The sequence below is a fragment of the Schistocerca nitens genome, chromosome 8, assembly GCF_023898315.1.
Source record: "Schistocerca nitens isolate TAMUIC-IGC-003100 chromosome 8, iqSchNite1.1, whole genome shotgun sequence".
NCBI classification, from domain to species: domain Eukaryota; kingdom Metazoa; phylum Arthropoda; class Insecta; order Orthoptera; family Acrididae; genus Schistocerca; species Schistocerca nitens.
Window position 1 is genome coordinate 79,639,687 of NC_064621.1, and position 20,037 is coordinate 79,659,723.

General features: G+C 45.9%; 2 protein-coding genes across 3 annotated transcripts in view; one reads left to right on the top strand and one right to left on the bottom strand.

Annotated features, from left to right (window-relative positions):
* The window catches only part of LOC126198535 (uncharacterized), a 531,369-nt gene that overhangs the window by 353,988 nt on the left and 157,344 nt on the right, over positions 1–20,037 (top strand). The window lies entirely within an intron of this gene.
* Positions 6,444–20,037, bottom strand: part of LOC126199395 (uncharacterized) — a 90,289-nt gene continuing 76,695 nt past the window's right edge. The window contains exon 5 of the mRNA XM_049936314.1: positions 6,444–6,652. Within this exon, the coding sequence (XP_049792271.1) occupies positions 6,444–6,652 (209 nt within the window). The remainder of the gene's footprint in view (positions 6,653–20,037) is intronic.

A 20,037-nucleotide genomic window follows, 5' to 3' on the forward strand; every position in this document is an offset into this window, starting at 1 on the left:
TGTACTATACTATGGCACTGCTTCTCTTGGAGCGTGCGTCGTTTGAAACTGGCAACGCAGCAATCTCCCGCGTCTGGGCGAGCGTGCGCGAGCCGCCAAGATAAAAGATTTGAACTATAATGTATATGAATTTTCAAAGTTGTAAATTCCTTTTTGAAACACCCTGTACTATATACGAGGTAAGACTCACCGGCTACTGCACGCTAAGCCAGAGAGCACAAGTGTCAAAGACACTGTGGTCACGCAGTACGACGAAGTATGCGCGACATATGACTGTTCTCTGGTGCTGCCAGTCGTCACCCTTGAGAATGCTCTAGAAGCCCGACGTGGCGCATGCTCGATAAATAATGTGAGTTTTGGCGCGCGCCACTTGCAGCGCGTCCCAGGCTTCCTGAAACATTAATGCCTGCCTCCCTGCTCTCCACAGAACTGCTCCCACCAGGCCGCGCCTGCTCCCCTAGAGGATCGTAAATGGTGGCTGGCCCACAGAGGAGCTAGAAGCCCTGGGACCACACGGCGCCCAACACACTGCTACTGCTTCTGCCCGTGTGCAGGAGCTCAGTCCTAGGTAGCTGCTTTTCTCTCTCCCACTTCACCATCACATCTCTGTTCCGACAAGGGTTGGCACAGATCCAACAATAGAAAAGAAGGGCTCGGCTTTATGTTTTGCACTAAAAACCAGACTACTTATTATTAATGGAAATGAAAGGTCTTCCACTCATTGGCGTGGTGGTACAAAACCCAATATGTAGAAAGAGGAGGAGAAAGAAGGTCTTGGTTGCGATATTGAAATTACTGTGTATTTATTCGTCAGTTAAGTGCACTCCGACTAATTCAAGGCACCTTCGGATTGGCCTACACTAAAATACACTGAAAAGCCAAAGAAAGTGGTACACCTGCCAAATATCGTGTAGCGCCCCCGCGTGAACGCAGGAGTGCCCCAACACGACGCGGCATAGACTCGACTAACAGGTAAACTCAAGTAGAGCTGGAGGGAATTGACATCTTGAATCTTGCAGGGCTGTCCATGAATCCATAAGAGTACGAGGGGTGGAGATCTCTTCTGAAGAGCACGTTGCAAGGCATCCCAGAAAAGCTCAATAATATTCATGTGTGGGGGGTTTGGTGGCCAGCGGAAGTGTTTAAAGTCAGAAAAGTGTTCCTGGAGCCAGTCTGTAGCAATTCTGGACGTGTGGGGTGTCGTTGTCCTGCTAGAATTTCCCAACCCTTTCGGAATGCACAATGGACATGAATGGATGCAGTTCATCAGACAGGATGCTTATGTACGTCAGAGCTGTATCTAGACGTGCCAGGGGTGCCATTATCACTCCAACTGCACACGCCCCACACCATTACAGAGCTTCCAGCTTGAACAGTCCCGTGTTGACATGCAGGGTCCATGGATTCGTGAGGCTGTGTCCATACCCGTACACTTCTGTCCGCTCGATACAATTTGAAACGGGTTCGCCTGACCAGGCAACATGTTTCCAGTCATCAGCAGTCCAATATCGTTGTCGACGGGCCCAGACGAGGCGCTAAGCTTTGTATCGTGCAGTCACCAACGGTTCGCGAGTGGACCTTGGGCTCCGTAAGCCCATATCGATGATGTTTCGTTGAATGTTTCGCAAGCTGATTGTTGATGATGGCCCCAGCATTGAAATCTGCAGCAATTTGCGAAGGGGTTGAACTTCCGTCACGTTGAACGATTCTCTTCAGTCGTCGTTGGTCCTGATCTCGCAGGCTCTTTTTCCGGCCGCAGGGATGTCGGAGATTTGATGTTTTACCAGATTCCTGATATTCGAGGTACACTCGTGAAGTGGCCTTACGGGAAAATCCGCACTTCATCGCTTCCTCGGAGATGCTGTGTCCCATCGCTCGGCCGCCGACTATAACACCACGTCCAAACTCAAATCTTGATAACCTGCCATTGTAGCAGCGGTAACCGATCTAACAACTGCACCGGACACGTTTTGTATTATATAGGCGTTGCCGACCGCAGCGCCGTATCCTGCCTGTTTACGTATCTATGTACAGGGTTATTACAAATGATTGAAGCGATTTCACAGCTCTACAATAACTTTATTATTTGAGATATTTTCACAATGCTTTGCACACACATACAAAAACTCAAAAAGTTTTTTTAGGCATTCACAAATGTTCGATATGTGCCCCTTTAGTGATTCGGCAGACATCAAGCCGATAATCAAGTTCTTCCCACACTCGGCGCAGCATGCCCCCATCAATGAGTTCGAAAGCATCGTTGATGCGAGCTCGCAGTTCTGGCACGTTTCTTGGTAGAGGAGGTTTAAACACTGTATCTTTCACATAACCCCACAGAAAGAAATCGCATGGGGTTAAGTCGGGAGAGCGTGGAGGCCATGACATGAATTGCTGATCATGATCTCCACCACGACCGATCCATCGGTTTTCCAATCTCCTGTTTAAGAAATGCCGAACATCATGATGGAAGTGCGGTGGAGCATCATCCTGTTGATGATCGGTCGGCGCTGTCGGTCTCCAGTTGTGGCATGAGCCAATTATTGCGAATTTGCTGCACGAATGCGTGAGGATTCTCTACCGCCCAGATTCGCACATTGTGTCTGTTCACTTCACCGTTAAGAAAAAATGTTGCTTCATCACTGAAAACAAGTTTCGTACCGAACGCATCCTCTTCCATGAACTGTTGCAACCGCGCCGAAAATTCAAAGCGTTTGACTTTGTCATCGGGTATCAGGGCTTGTAGCAATTGTAAACGGTAAGGCTTCTGCTTTAGCCTTTTCCGTAAGATTTTCCAAACCGTCGGCTGTGGTACGTTTAGCTCCCTGCTTGCTTTATTCGTCGACTTCCGCGGGCTACGCGTTAAACTTTCCCGCACGCGTTCAACCGTTTCTTCGTTCACTGCAGGCCGACCCGTTGATTTCCCCTTACAGAGGCATCCAGAAGCTTTAAACTGCGCATACCATCTCCGAATGGAGTTAGCAGTTGGTGGATCTTTGTTGAACTTCGTCCTGAAGTGTCGTTGCACTGTTATGACTGACTGATGTGAGTGCATTTCAAGCACGACATTCGCTTTCTCGGCTCCTGTCGCCATTATGTCTCACTGCGCTCTCGAGCGCTCTGGCGGCAGAAACCTGAAGTGCGGCTTCAGCCGAACAAAACTTTATGAGTTTTTCTATCTGTAGTGTGTCGTGACCATATGTCAATGAATGGAGCTACAGGGAATTTATGAAATCGCTTCAATCATTTGTAATAGCCCTGTATTTGCATACGCGTGTCTATACCAGTTTCTTTGGCGCTTCAGTCTACAGTTGAATTTAAAAGGCTTGACCTTACCGTGGCACTGGACGAAATTAGGAAAATTAGAAATAAGACTTACTTATCGGCAAGCAAGTTATGGACATCACTAAAGAAACATCCATAAAAATAAATTGCTCTCGTCATGTGCAAGAAAAATAATAGTGGCAAATATATGTTCCCCATTGTCCTCTTAATAATGACGGGAGTATATATATCTGTCTCGACCATTTTTCTTGCACGGGACGAGGGCAATTTATTTTTGGGTATGTTTCATCATCGATATCCTTAATTTGCTTATCAACATTTCTGGGTACTCTGTTGATGTGATGGAATTACATTTTCATGGAGACATACTTAGTGTCAGTTTTATCTTCGATAATGACAGAAGCTGAAGCAATGAGTCGACATTTGTGCCACGGCTGGGACTTGGATCTACGTCTTCTGCTTGCTAGGCAGATGTTTTAGCCACTACACCAGCCTGGCACTACGGGTAACACAGCAAGTAGGATTTTCCGAAAGCTGGCGTGCTATTCCAGTAAGGGAGAACCTTGGCAATACTGACGATTTAAGAAGGCAAAATCAAGATGGGCTGAGGTGTGAACTGAAGTTTGTGTTAGGGGAGGGCACTGCACTAGGGTGATTCGTGCAGCTGCGTTAGCCACAATGCCAGGGCGATGTAGTGGATAATACATCTGCCTAGTAGGCAGGAGGCCGGCGTTCGAGTCCCGACCTTGGCACAAATTTCAATTCGTTACTTCAGCTTCTGCCCTTATCGAATTTATCTGTAAGTCAAATTTTTGATTTCGCTAATTTCGTCAAATCCCAAGATAGCGTCAAGCCTTTCGAATTAGATTGCTTTTTAATGTAAGCCAATTGAAGGCACCTTGAATTACGCGAAACGCGCGGCATTGATGAACAAATAAGCAGTAATTTCAACATAGCAACTAAGACTGTTTTCTTCCCCTAAAAAGAAATAGTCAGTTGGGTATTTTCAGTCGTTAATTAATTGTGTGTCAGACTCATTCAGCCTAGTGAAAAAAACGTAGGACACAGAAAAACGAATCGTAGTGGTTGGTATATCTGTACGTCCTTATGATGAGTCTCCATATTCATCCTTATACTTATTCCTCGTACTTACGTCTCATCATCTTTGAACAGGCCGCGTTTGTGCTTACTCTACCTCGTCGCTGGAAGACCTAACAAAAGCCGGCCAGGCCTGGACCTGCATGCACTTAGCCTGACACGACCGTAAAATGCGGGACCTGCTGCCTCGATCCAGACACCTGGCAATCCTAGTTGCAGCTATATTATCCCTTTGATGACCTTTTCTTTTTGAGTGGAAGACATTAATGTAGTAACTTTTTCATAATGCGGGGCCACAGTCATAATATATTTCTTTAAAGTCGGTACCGCCATTAGACTGGTGTTTATTTACAGTGTTACATTTACACTTACACAATCATGAATTCGGCTTCAAAGTGCGATTATCAAGTGTTTTAAGTGTTATAAATTGTGTATTTTAATACGACAGTATGCCATCTTAGGCAACACAACTGAGGCGACACGTCATAGTCGCTTGTGAGGAACTTCAACATCACCATTGCTATCGTGTAAGATACTGTTGCGTCTTGCCATTGTTGTACTTTACATACGACCAGAATTGCTTTGGGTTTTCTGCCACATATGGGGACAGAGTTTCGTTGTGGAAACTACTGAAAGCATCTCGCACTGAAGTTCATGCTAACTGTCTGTAAAACTTCGAAAATGTTCGGGGATTGGCGTTGTTTTAAATTTGGCATGCTTTCTTTGCATCGATAAAATGGGGGCCAGTTATCCTTCCTCCCATAATGCCGCACCATACATTAACCCGCCAAGGTCGCTGATGTTCTACTTGTCGCAACCATCGTGGATTTTCCGTTGCCCAATCGTGCACATGGCACTATGGGTAACACAGCAAGCAGGATTTTTCCAAAGCTGGCTGGTTTACGTTACCGCTGTTGGTGAATGACTCTTCGTCGCTAAATAGAACGCGTGCAAAAAGTCTGTCATCGCCCATAATTTCTCTTTTGCCCAGTGGCAGAAGTGTACACGACATTCAAAGTCGTCGCCATGCAATTCCTGGTGCATAAAAATTTGGTACGGGTGCAATCGATGTTGATGTAGCGTTCTCAACACCGACGTTTTTGAGATTCCCGATTCTCGAGCAATTTGCCTGCTACTGATGTGCGGATTAGCCACGACAGCAGCTAAAACACCTACTTGTGCATCATCATTTGTTGCAGGTCGTGGTTGACGTTTCACATGTGGCTGAACACTTCCTGTTTCATTAAATAACGTAATTATGCGGCGAACGGTCCGGACACTTGGATGATGCCGTCCAGGATACAGAGCAGCATACATAGCACACACCCGTTGGGCATTTTGATGACAATAGCCATACATCAATACGATATCGACCTTTTCCGCAATTGGTAAACGGTCCATTTTAACACGGGTAATGTATCACGAAGCAAATACCGTCCGCAATGGCGGAATGTTACGTGATACCACGTACTTATACGTTTCTGACTCTTACTGCGCCATCTATCACAAAGCGAAAAAAGTGGTCCAACTAAAACATTCATATTTCTTTCCGTACTACACGAATATGTATTAAAAATGGGGATTCCTATTTAAAAAAAAAAAAAAAACGCAGTTGATATCCGTTTGACCTGTGGCAGCCCCATCTAGCGGGCCAACCATAGCGCCATCTGGTTTCCCCCTTCAAGCTAGACAAGTTTCGTTCTTTGTAGTTTTTTCGTTTGACAATTTTTTCGTAAGATATTTGGCCCGGTCACGATCAATGGACCACCCTGTATATCTATCTTTTCGTGTGCCAGTCTTTTTTTATGTCGTACACAATAAACAGTGCATTTGGGCCCCTATGATACGTCATCTCTGTTGACGGGATAGGAATACAGATAAGGAGTCACCTCAAGCCTGTGTTACTCGGTAGCTTGCAGGCTGTGTACGTGGTGGCACTGTCAGTAGCTTCGGTCCTGCTCCCTTCAGCCCCCGCGTCGACTGACAGAGGACGCGGTGGTCGGTCAGCTGCGCCGGAGTCGCTCCCCCGACCCCCCTCGGCTCGGCCGTACACGGTTCGTGCGTCAAAGCGCTGTGACGCCACGTGAATAATTAGGCGGTCGCCGGAATCCCCAGAAGTGCGCCGAGCTGCGCGGGTCAGGTTTCCCAGCACGTGTCTGCCTCTGCCGCAGCAGCCGGCCCTGTGATCTGCTTGCGCTGCCCAAGGGGCCGCGGAAATCTGGCCTGGCGGCTGCGCGCTCTGGACCCTTGTCAGCCCTTCTCCAGGGCCGTACTAGGGGAGCAGGCACAGGCGGGCTCAAAAACCGATCGAAAAAAAAACAAAAAAAAAACAGAAAGATAGACGGTATAAGTTGGGCTACATGTGAGCGTTCTTTTGCTCCCAGACAGTTTGGTACACCCAGACAGTACTCGCTGAATTGTTTACACTTTGGGCGAATGTTCGCTCATACAGGGTGGCGCACGAAGTGTTTTGTAAGACTGGATGTCATGAACTGATATATATATTATGACTTTTGAACACTATTAAGGTAAATACATTGTTTGTTCTTTATCAAAATCTTTCATTTGCTAACTATGCCTGTCAGTAGTTAGTGACTTCAGTAGTTAGAATCTTTTATTTAGCTGGCAGTATTGGCGCTCGCTGTATTGCAGTAGCTTGAGTAACCAAGATTTTTGTGAGGTAAGTGATTCATGAAAGGTATAGGTTATTGTTAGTCAGGGCCATTCTTTTGTAGGGATTATTAAAAGTCAGATTGCGTTGCGCTAAAAATATTCTGTGGCCAGTTTAGTGTTGATCAGAATACGAGGTGTGGCTAGAAAAAAACCGGACTAGTACTGGTGAAACAATAAAACGAATGCAATAAGGCTGAAAGTCGCATGGCCTGTCACGTGACTCTCGCTCCGCCTACTGCTCGAGTTTCATCTGCCTCCTGCACTCAGTCTGCCCGTGGCGTCTGTTTTAAGTAGTTGACGTTTTGTCTGTGCGTCGGAAAATGTTGAGTGTACAGAAAGAACAGCGTGTTAACATCAAATTTTGTTTCAAACTAGGAAAATCTGCAAGTGAAACGTTTGTAATGTTACAACAAGTGTACGGCGATGATTGTTTATCGCGAACACAAGTGTTTGAGTGGTTTAAACGATTTAAAGATGGCCGCGAAGACACCAGTGATGACACTCGCACTGGCAGACCATTGTCAGCAAAAACTGATGCAAACATTGAAAAAATCGGTAAACTTGTTCGACAAGATCGCCGTTTAACAATCAGAGCAGTGTCTGAGCTAACAGGAGTTGACAAGGAAAGTGTCGAACAAGTTTACCGATTTTTTCAATGTTTGCATCAGTTTTTGCTGACAATGGTCTGCCAGTGCGAGTGTCATCACTGGTGTCTTCGCGGCCATCTTTAAATCGTTTAAACCACTCAAACACTTGTGTTCGCGATAAACAATCATCGCCGTACACTTGTTGTAACATTACAAACGTTTCACTTGCAGATTTTCCTAGTTTGAAACAAAATTTGATGTTAACACGCTGTTCTTTCTGTACACTCAACATTTTCCGACGCACAGACAAAACGTCAACTACTTAAAACAGACGCCACGGGCAGACTGAGTGCAGGAGGCAGATGAAACTCGAGCAGTAGGCGGAGCGAGAGTCACGTGACAGGCCACGCGACTTTCAGCCTTATTGCATTCGTTTTATTGTTTCACCAGTACTAGTCCGGTTTTTTTCTAGCCACACCTCGTAAGTAAAGAGAGTAATGTCTGAGTACATTCAGTTTTGCTCAGCTGTTTGAAAAGCAAATAATGTAAGAGGTTTACCAGCACAGTAATTCATAAATTTTTCTAAGGGGGCGTTTCAGTGTTACCAATTCCTTCTTTCACAATTTACGACGCACATTAAATATCCCGCTGGGATCTCTACAGCAAGTACCAGCAGAGCTTGGAAAAACAAATGAGTTACGAAATGACGTGTAATTCACGATACTGCCGCTAGGAGACCAGTAAGCAGCAATGGCTGACAATGGAAGACTGACGACACAGCAACGATCGGCAGTTGTGTTACGTTTTCATGAAACGAAAAGCCTTGTTTTGACTCAGAGGCGTTTTCAAAAATGGCTCTGAGCACTATGGGACTTAATTTCTGAGGTCATCAGTCCCCTATAACTTAGAACTACTTAAACCTAACTAATCTAAGGACAACACACACATCCATGCCCGAGACAGGATTCGAACCTGCGACCGTAGCGGTCACGCGGTTCCAGACTGAAGCGAGAGGCGTTTTCGACAACAGTTTAACACGCGATGGGTCCCTTGCAAGAAGACCATCCACAGGTTGTACGATAAATTTGTACAGGAAGGAACAGTATTGGAAGCGAAGCGACCTCGGCCTAAGCCTGTTTGTTCGCCGGAGAATATTGAAGCGGTACAAGTTGCTGTACAGAGAAGTCCCGGGAAATCGTGTAGAAAGGCAGCAGTGCAACTGGGAATATCCAGACGCTCTGTTCAACGCATTCTTAAAAGTGACCTCCATATGTACCCATACAAGATGACCTGTGCACAGAAGCTCACTGAAGAACACAAGCAGCAGAGACTACTGTTTGCTCAGTGGGCGGAGGATAGGGAAGACACTCTCAATAACGTTTGGTTTTCACACGAGGCGCATTTTCATTTAAACGGTGTGGTTAACAAACAAAATGTACGCTTTTGGGCCACTGAAAACCCACAAGTGCTTCATGAACGAAAAAATTATGCTCCGAGAATTACAGCGTTGGCAGCAATTTCCAGTCACGGACTTATTGGGCCCCTTTTCTTTGAAGAAACTGTGAACATCGAGCGTTATTTGAGCATTCTTCGCAATAGCTTCATTCCACAGCTTCTTGCTACTGCCTTGCCCTTCAACACGCAGTGGTTCATGCAAGATGGAGCAAGGCCACATACTGCAAACATTGTGTTGGAGTTTTTACACGTGCATTTCGACATGCGGATCATTTCACTCAGGTTTCCAGGTCGCTTCAATGACGGACAAAATTGGCCCTCCAATAGTCCAGACCTCAATCCATGTGACTTTTTTCTTTGGGGGTACCTAAAGGAAAAAAATTTCCCGAAACGTCCACGTGATTTAATGAAGCTCAGAAGACTTATTCTTCAAGCTTGCAGTGAAATTACGAAAGACATGTGCCGTAGTGTAATCACTAACTTCAGAGTTCGTTTGAAGGAAGTTAGTGTAGTTCTCTTACGCCCATTTTCCCGTTCTTACTTGCTGTGACGTAAATATTCATTACTGCCCACAAATAAGTTTCCAGCCAATTTACCATCCAATCGCCGCAACCGTATGCTAATGCGTTAAGGCATTGATGTTAGTTGATCTTGATACAACTCTCACGGCTGCTCTAGTTTCCACGGTTTCTTTCATATGCACTTCCTCTTCAAATTCTGATTGGTCGGAGTAGAAAACAGATTGGTCGGAGTAGAAAACAGATTCCTTACTTAACAACGGGATAAATTTATCTCATCTACAAATTTTCGGGCTGTTTCCGTAATTTGCTGTGCATCGTCAATTGAAGTTTTGTTTGAAATTTCCGTATCTTCTTATCTTAGGTCTTCTGTAGCTCTGTTTGAAGTTACGCAACCATCCACTGCTTCCCTTGCAATCATTGTGATCCATGTCCCGCGCAATTTGATGTACGTAATGTAGTAGTTCACTATCATGCGCATCCTCGAAACTGTATCGAGCATCCTTGGAAAGTACAAACGTCAGTTTTTGTAAAACGTGCGCCATGCCCTCCCTTGAATATCCGTACTTTTTCTTGTGTACTACACGGTCATATTGCTGCGTAGTTATTCGAAATCAGTCATTAATTTCTTTTTTACAAAGCTGTGGATGATCTTCCATGTACGTAATCATGTTTAGCACGCGCTCCTTGGACAACGATTGCCCTTCACTACGTTTCACTCGAAAGAATGGCTCTGAGCACTATGGGACTTTACTTCTGAGGTCATCAGTCCCCTAGAACTTAGAACTACTTAAACGTAACCAACCTAAGGACATGAGACACATCGATGCCCGAAGCAGGATTCGAACCTGCGACCGTAGCGGTCGCGCGGCTCCGGACTGTAGTGCCTAGAACCGCTCGGCCACATCGGCCGGCGTTTCATTCGAGATGGGATTTGTAGCTCCCTGTCTGACAAGGGTGATGAACTACGTGGTTCGACACCTATTCCAATACCACCTTCACTGTCAAGCACGTATCGTAATCATTGTGTTTTTCATTTACCTTGTCCGCGCAGTCGAGAGTATACGATACCGTACATTCCACTGGCTCATCTTGCACAAACGCTAATATTTCCTCTGCCTCTCCCTTATCACTCTGCGGAATCCCTTGGGTTCTTTTCCGACGACATACCAAATTTACTTTTTACATGAAAGCCTGTACCTTAATCTACGCACTGACGCCATTACAGTCTGATTCTTTCTTGTTTACGTTGTGTACTGAGTGTTTAAGATGCCATCGATAATCAGTCCCGCCGACTGTGAAGTACGAGCTGTTATAAGATTTCTTAGTGCTAAAGGCCTAAAAACGATCGATATTCATCGTGAGATCTGTGCAGTTTACGGAGAAAACATTATGAGTCATGGAATGGTAAGAAAGTGGGTGAGAGCATTTAAAGATGACCGCACAAATGTGCATGATGAACAACGGAGTGGGCGTCGTTCGGTCCTTAATGAAAGTTTGGTGCAGGAAGTGTACAATAACGTGAGAGAAAACAGACGCTTTACGATTTCCTCCTTGCGGGATGACTTTCCTAATGTTTCTTGTAGTGTTTTGTATGGCATTGTGACCGAGCACTTGAATTACCGAAAATTGTGCGCACGTTGGGTACCGAAAATGTTGACGGATGAGCACAAAACCAAACGTTTAGACAGTGCACTGACTTTCCTTGGGCGGTGATGATTTCTTAACCCAAAATGTTACGGGCGATGAAACATGGGTGGCCTACGTCACACCAGAATCAAAGCAACAGTCCATGGAAGTTGAGCAAGGGCATCGTTTTGCTGCAAGACAATGCCCGTCCACATGTGGCGAATCAGACCAAAGATCTCATCACATCTTTTCGATGGGAAACTCTAGATCATCCTCCGTACAGCCCCGATCGTGCGCCCAGTGACTACCATCTGTTCCTGCACTTGAAGAAACACCTGGTCGGTCACTGGGTGTTGTGTGATGTCCTTAGGTTAGTTAGGTTTAAGTAGTTCTAAGTTCTAGGGGACTGATGACCATAGATGTTAAGTCCCATAGTGCTCAGAACCATTTGAACCATTTGAACCTGGTCGGTCAGCGTCTTCAAGACGATGACCAAGTCAAAACAGTGGTGATGCAGTGGTTATCAAGTCAGGCGGCAGACTTCTATGAGGAGGGTATTCAAAAACTGGTACAACGTTATGACAAGTGCCTCAATATTGACGGAAATTATGTGGAAAAGTAGATTAAGGTACAGGCTTTCATGTAAAAATAAAATTACTGAGATACCTTAGCACGGCTGTGGTATGAGTACTGCTCTTGGCCAATAGCTAGTCAAAGTAACTGGCTGTTGGTTGATTCCTAGTCTGCGCATAAAAATCGTATTCGTTAGAGCAAACTATCCGTCCTCAAAAGAGTGACATTGCAATTTACGCCACGTGTGGAACCACTGGATAAATTCAGCCTCTGGATGCATGTTTTTTCCGTGTCTGTAAAACAATTTATCACACTGTCTGCAGCGACGCCTGCTTTCTCAATAAGCTCCATCACAGACTGTTTCGCATTTGGTTGCATGCCATCACATTCCGTCCGTTCTCATCGTTCCATTAGACCAATATGATTCTATATGCATTCTTTAAGAGTGGATACCTACCTGAACATCGTATACGGTTTGTAACTTCCAAGGACTTCGCCTTCGACCTCGATGGTGCGAACCTTTGTCATCACTGTCGCGCGCCATTTTTGATTCGGTGTTCATGCAAGGTAATGGTTTGTTTTGAACATTTCTTGAATGTCGACGATGTCCATTTTGCGAACTGTACTACAGACATCCCGTATAAGGTTGATCACTGCACCTCCTGGACACTCATTTTCTGTCACCCTCTTGATGGACATGGTGAATCATTAGCAGCTACTATTTTTCTTATCAACTGTCAACACAACACTTTCAAATGTGAACTTATGACCTCGCACTCGAGGGGTTCCTTGTAAGTAGTGTTGTAGCCTGTGTGCCGTTTATTAGTTACAGGACATAAAAATGCAGCGTTCATAGGCTATAATCGTTATCTGCTGTTCTCTTTCGCTCCCTCTAGTGTAAACGCTTGTCGACAGATAAGAGCGAATGACAGTGAACACTGTGGAATGCGCAATTCCATTGGGTTCACCTCCACTCTCTCAGGTGTAAAGGGGTCTTCACGGTCGTGCGGAGGGGAAGGCTTCTTCTAGTGTCGTAGGCAGAAGCTAGGTGCATACGTGGGTTTTTCACTCTCACAGAGTTTTTCGAGTAATACACACTGTGTAAACAGCGCCGGTACTCAGCTCGCCGGCAGTGTCCGATAATGGGGCAAGATTTCAGATAGTCGCGTTCTGCGAGTTTAGCAGACCTCTCCCATCACACCTGCGCTGCTTCCCGTGGAGTGCATCCTTCATTGGGCCAAACAAACGGTGGTCTTCTATTAGGCGACCAGGAAACCCAGCAGGCATACATCTTTGAGGACCCCAACTGCTGGACGTGCGTGCCCGCACTATCGACAGAGACGTCCAGTTGAGCAATGAGGCGTTTGATTGTGATTCGTCGATCACCTCGAATGAGAGTGTTCGCACATTCCGACACTGCAAGAGTCACGCGGGAGATAGGACAGGTTTGCGCGACCCCTTGCGATGACGACAGATCCCTCGCCCAACGACTCACCGCGCTTTTGTTCAGTGGCAGGTGTCTGTAGACATTCTGCTAGCGCCCGTGAATAACTGCGATTATCTGGTTTTCCGCCAAATGAAACACAATGGCAATCTGCTCTCTCAGTTACAGAAGCCATTTTTAAGTCTACGTGCCGGTGCTGTGGCCGAGCGGTTCTAGGCGCTTCGGTCTGGAACCGCGCGACCGCTACGGCCGCAGGTTCGAATCCTGCCTCGGGCATGGATGTGTGTGATGTCCTTAGGTTAGTTAGGTTTCAGTTGTTCGAAGTTCTAGAGGACTGATGACCTCAGATGTTAAGTCCCATAGTGCTTTGAGCCATATAGCGCCGCACCACGTGGTATCGCGGTCGCGTTCTCGTTTCCCGAGCACGGGGTTCTAGGTTCGAGTCCCGGCTGAGTCAGGGATTTTCACCTGCCTCGAGATGACTGGGTGTTTGCGTTGTCCTCATCATTCATGAAAGTGGCGAGATTGGGCTGAGCAAAGGGTGGGTAGTTGTACAGGCGCAGTTGAGCGCCTCAAAAACTCATCATCATCATCATCACCATCATCATCATCACCATCATCATCGTAGCGCCGCCACCTATCGGAACTTTATGAAACCAAAAGGGCTAAAGCGGGAATATTCCACGATGTCTCACAACAAATTGCACATTTTTCAACTGAAATTGGCAGAGAAAAAAATGTGTTGCATTACTTATTGAACACCTCTCGTAGACAGATCATCTGGGAATCTAAAACACCGACGATTTTTGCTCGTTATCGAGATCGATACGCAGATATCGGTCCTGGGAGTAGTAGGGCAACGGAGGCATGAGCCCACTTTTGATATCAATTTGATATGCAAATTAATTAAATTGAACAATTAATTACGCCCCCCCCCCCCACGCCCACGCTCACCCCTGGATGACGTGTTTTTCTTAGCCGACATGAGGGTAATGCGTAACTAGTAGGTAATAGTACTTCTAAGTTTCGCGTTCGTTTATATTTGGAATGCTTTTTTCGTTGTTTCTGCAACAGTGTTCTGACTCGTTCTGTGTACCAAGGGGAATTAGCTCTGTCGTTTGTTGCATTATTTGGTATAAATCTCTCGTTTGCTGTCCATAGACACTAACTATTTCATTGCATTCAATCCACATCTGGTGTACACTTACATAGTTAATTTGGAAGGAGTGGAGATTGTCTCTCAGGAAGGCGTCAGGCGAATTTTTATCTGCTTTTTTTGAATAGTATATTCGTTTATGTGTGTCTGTACAGTGATACAAAACGCGTTGCGAGTAGTGATTTCACACTGGTAGGATGTCGTTGTGCACCGAGGACTGCAGCAATTCGGTTGTCGCGTGGTAGCGCAGTGGGCAGCCGAAAATTATGTGGTCGATAGCATCCTCTGTTCTGCAATCACGCAGAGGCGAATCAGTCTGTTTTAACCGATAGAGATGGAGTCGTAACCGTTCATGACCATAGTATAGGTGAGACATGGTGTCTATAAACTTTCCGTGGTGCACAACAAGGGAGTAACACGTGCAAGGATTTGTGGTGGTACAGCTACATAACGCCTTCCTCTCTGTTGATACAGTAGGCGCCACATGTTGTTCCACAAGGTTCTGATCTGCTGCCTCCGTGTAAGCAATACGTTCATACGCCTTTGTCCCGTGGTGGATGCCACTCTTAGCGCCAGCGTCGTCAGTTCCACAGTCCCCGGTACGTGACAATGGTGCACTTTTACCTAGAGCGTGGTGATTTTCTTGTTACGACGCTGTAGCCGTGCAATACAGTCTATGATCTGGCAGACCAAATAATTGTTTGTATCACTGGCGAAATTATTCCGTATGACTCTACAATTGCTGTGGTCTCTGCTACAAGCATCGACGGTTCCGGAGGGAGCTGGAAATGGGCACTGTGGTGTGTCTGTCGTCATAATATGCGCTTCCAACGCCATCTGTTTAGAGACGGTGCATATGTTCCTAATCACTTGACAAGTCCTTTAAAAATGGCGGGCTCATATTAGATGTGATGTGTATCCGTTCGAATGTCTAAATCTGCTATTGGATTCTTTTAAAATGTCAAAAATAATGGATGTTGCGAAACTGTTCCGGTTCGGTGACACAGTAGTGAAATGTCGCGAAGGATATATGCTAGTGGCGGAAGTTTCTTTATAAACCAGTATGTAGTAGTAAAGCATTTCTCTGCCAACATTACTGAAGTGCGGGTACGTCCGGATCTGCGTACAGTATAAAGTCATAAATACTCTTGGGTCGGCACACCACCAACCTCTCAGAATTGAATGTATAATTTTAACTGCCTTTTTAATTTTTTGTACGATGTACTTCACATGCACCGACCAAGTAAGCATCCGGTCGATACAGAGGTTAGGGTATTTGACAACTTGTTCAACAGGTATACGAAAAGGGCCCAGTAGCATCGTTCTTGGTGCTTGCCATCAATTTCGCGTGTAAATGCAAACTGCGGATTTGGGTAGCGTTACTCCCAAGGAATTCCGATGAAACCTTGAAGCCGGCCGCTGTGGCCGAGCGGTTCTCGGCTCTTCAGTCTGGAACCGCGCGCTGCTACGGTCTTAGGTTCGAATCCTGCCTCGGGTATGGATGTGTGTGATGTCCTTAGGTTAGTTAGGTTTAACTAGTTCTAAGTCTAGGGGACTGATGACCTCAGATGTTAAGTCCCGTAGTGCTTAGAGCCATTTGAACCATTTTGGAACCTTGAAAAATTTCCATAGCAAGGTCCATGCTTATACTGTAGAAGCAGAGGTCGTCCGCTTATTCTATCACTGTAACACTGTCTGGCAGAACGTAATGTAGTGCCGCAGCGTATAGATTAAATAATAGCGGCGATAGGACCGAACCTCTGCTCGTGCACCGGGACTCTATGTATCCCTCATCTTGTTGTATATTCAATGCTCTATTGCTCAGTAAATGGTATAGACTGTAGATAGACATACGAGGCACGCCAAGGTTTTTCAACGACTGCGCTGACAGTGGGAGCAGAACACAGTCATAGGCTTCGGGAAGGTCCTATAAACTGCTAGCAGATACCACTTGTCACTAAGTGAAATCTACGTGTCAGTAACTAAAGCGATAAGGTCATCAGAGATGCCTCGACCTTTTCTAAAACCCTGCTGCCCGTTTGGAGGAAGATACTGATTTCTACTCACGATTACAATTATAAGCTCTAAAGATTTGTAAAAACATGATAACAATGTTAGCAGCGCATATGATGTGGCTGTTTCCCACTCTTGTCTTGTAAATGGGAACAATGCGACCAGTTTTCAACTTCGGAATATCAATGTGTGTGTACGATGCTGCATCACTAAATCTGAGCAGTATCCGTTTTCTCACCTCTGGAACCAGCCGCATCATAATATAGGACATGTTGTCCGGTCTGGGAGCGTTATTCGTATCCTGTACCAGTGCCCTGTGAAGATCCTTGTCGCAGAATGGTTCGCTGAGATGATGAAGTAGGTCATCACCCAGTTGGATGTCTTCCATACCGTGTACTACAGCTCGTTCGGCGCGACGGAATGTAAAATTGCATTCAGAACGGGCGGCGAGCGCGTGACGATTGTATCACAACTATCGGACGTTCTGAGGATACGATTTATATTATTCTAAATTATTGTGGATTGGTTGAGACTGTCACAAAGGATTTTCCAGCTGGTGCTTTCCTTACTTTTCAATAGGTACTTGACTTTCGCCTGTACACGACTGAACTGCACATAATGCTCAAACTTTGGGCGTCGCCTATAAGGTTCCAAAGCTGCCCGCATTTCTGCAGTAGCAATAGTACAATCTTCATCCTACTGGTGAACGTGCACTGCCCGGACGAAACGAAGTACAGAAGTACAGCGTGGGAACGCGGTATCGGCATCTTGATCCATCATTTGTAATAAGTTATCATAGTTTTCGCAGGCGTTGTTGCGTTCCCCATAGTTGGTCAGTTTGTCCGCAACCTTCACTTGATCTGATCCCTAGTTGGCCTTGCTAGTATTCCATTTGTACAATGGAAGAGCATTTCTTATCGGCACGCGCGCAGTACGGTAATATTATCAAAACTGGTTGGTGGTCCAAACCGAGGGGTTCATGCACTACCCCCCACGTGGCGGCTATCGCAATGGTAGGAGATGAGAAACAAATGTTCACAGCACTGGGTCGTTGCGCTGACCTGGTGGGCCGAATAGGTGTACAATCATTCAGTATTGTAAAGTTGTCATGTTCTATTACCTCCGCTAGCAGTGTTCCTATTCTGTGTCTATGTGACGGATCCCAAGCCGAATGATGCAAACGAGGTCACCTACTATAATCTTTCACAATTTATATTCTCCTCTGGTGCTGGGTGTACGGATAAGAGATTTATATACCGAATAGCTAAAGAAAGTTGTACACCTGCCTAATAACGTATAGGGCCCCCGTGAGCACGCAGAAGTGCCGCAACACGATGTGTCATGGACTAGACTGATGTCTGAAGTAGTGCTGGAGGGAACTGACGCCATGAATCCTGCAGTGCTGTCCATAAATCCGTAAGAATACGAGGGGTTGGATATCTCTTCGGTACACCACGTTCCAAGTAATCCTAGATATGCTCAATAGTGTTCATTTCTGGAGGGTTTGGGGGCCAGCGGAGGTATCTAAACTCAGAAGAATGTTCCTGTAGCCTCTCTGTAACAATTCTGGACGTGTGGGGTGTCGCATTGTCCTGTTGGAATTGTCCAAGTCCATTGGAATGCGTAAAGGACATGAATGGATGCAGGTGAACAGACAGGATGCTTACGTACGTGTCACCTGGCAGAGTCGTACTTAGACGTATCAGGGACCCATACCACTACAGCTGCACACGCCCCACACCATTACGCAGCCACCAGCACCTTGAACAGTCCCCTGCTGACATGCAGGGTTCATGGATTCATAAGGTTGTCTCCATACCCGTACACGCCCATCCGCTCGATATAATTTAAACGATACTCACCCGCCCAGGAAACATGTTTCAAGCCATCAAACAGTCCAATGTCGATTTTGACGGGCCCAGGCGAGGCGTAAAGTTTAATGTCCTGCGTCATCAAGGCTACACGAGTGGGCCTTCGGCTCCGAAAGCCCATATCGCTGATGTTTCGTTGAATGGTTCGCTCGCTGACACTTGTTGATGGCCCAGCATTGGAATCTCCAGCAATTTCAGTCGTCATTGGCCCCGTTCTTGAAGGATATTTTTCCGGCCGCAGCGATGTTGGAGATATGATGTTTTACCGGATTTGTGGTATTCACGGTACACTCGTGAAATGGTCGTACGGGAAAATCCCCACTTCACCGCTACCTCGGAGATGCTGTGTCCCATAGCTCGTGCGCCGACTATTACACCCCGTTCAGACTCACTTAAATGTTGATAACCTGCCATTGTAGTAGCAGTAACCGATCTAACAACTGCGCAAGACTCTTTTTGCCTTATATAGGCGTTGCCGACCGCAGTGCCGTATTCTGCCTGTTTACGTATCTCCGTATTTGAATACGCATGCGTGTACCTGTTTATTTTGGCACTTCAGTGTGTTATGTCCAGTAGCCTTTAAAGGCACTCCTATTGCATCACCAGTCTCCGCACAGATCAACATGCAGGAGCGTGTAGTCAGTTCCATGTTTAATCAAGATAGCAGTATCGCCATATCCATCATCGCGATCTCTTCGCGTGATGTGATAGCCCGGAATTGAAATATGCTGAGTCGTATGTAGCCACGGTGTAGCAGCAACGCAGACTGATGTGTCTCGTGTTCTGAGGAAGCCAAGTAAACTGTCTTTTTTTTTTAAATCCCAGCGAGCGCGAATTGCACTGTAATAGACGTTTAATAACGTTAGCCATTAAGGAAAGGGTGAAGTGAGCGTTGAAAGAATGCTTTCTTTGGTACTTGTTCCATGCAAAGAGGACGTAAGCAGTAGCGGCGTGTTAACTTGGTGGATTATCATCGGTACGTTGTCACAAATATGACTGATCAGTTTATCTGTAACGGGCAAATTGTCCGGCAATGGGTTGTGTTTTGTCTGGTAGGGACTACCGGAAATACGACCTGTCACATAGACTTCTTGATCAAATCTACTGTTTCGGTTATTACAAGGCAGACAGTGTGATCCCAGGTAAACCATTTTTATGTATCAAAAAAATGGCTCTGAGCACTATGGGACTCAACTGCTGAGGTCATTAGTCCCCTAGAACTTAGAACTAGTTAAACCTAACTAACCTAAGGACATCACAAACATCCATGCCCGAGGCAGGATTCGAACCTGCGACCGTAGCGGTCTTGCGGTTCCAGACTGCAGCGCCTTTAACCGGACGGCCACTTCGGCCGGCTTGTATGTATCACCGAAAACCTTAACCACAACAGCGAAACATCAGCCATGTAATTACAGATACCACGGATGTAAGCAACGCTAATGATCAGTTCTTTTGTATAGTTCTAATTTCAATCAGCATTATCGTGCTAGTTTACGTTCAAGGAAATTTATTGTGCTTTACATTTTCTGTAAAAAGAATTACAAAGCTTGTGCTTGTTCACTCCCTTCCCGCTATTGCAAGCGTCTAATGCGTTTATCGTCTCTTTCACGTCGCCAGTAATCCACTTGAGTGCTTTGGCAATTTTCTGCCAATCGTATTGCTTTTCCTACCGCATTTGCGCTGTGAATATCTCTGAACCCAGAAGCACGTAACGTGTCTATATTCTTCTACCAGCAAC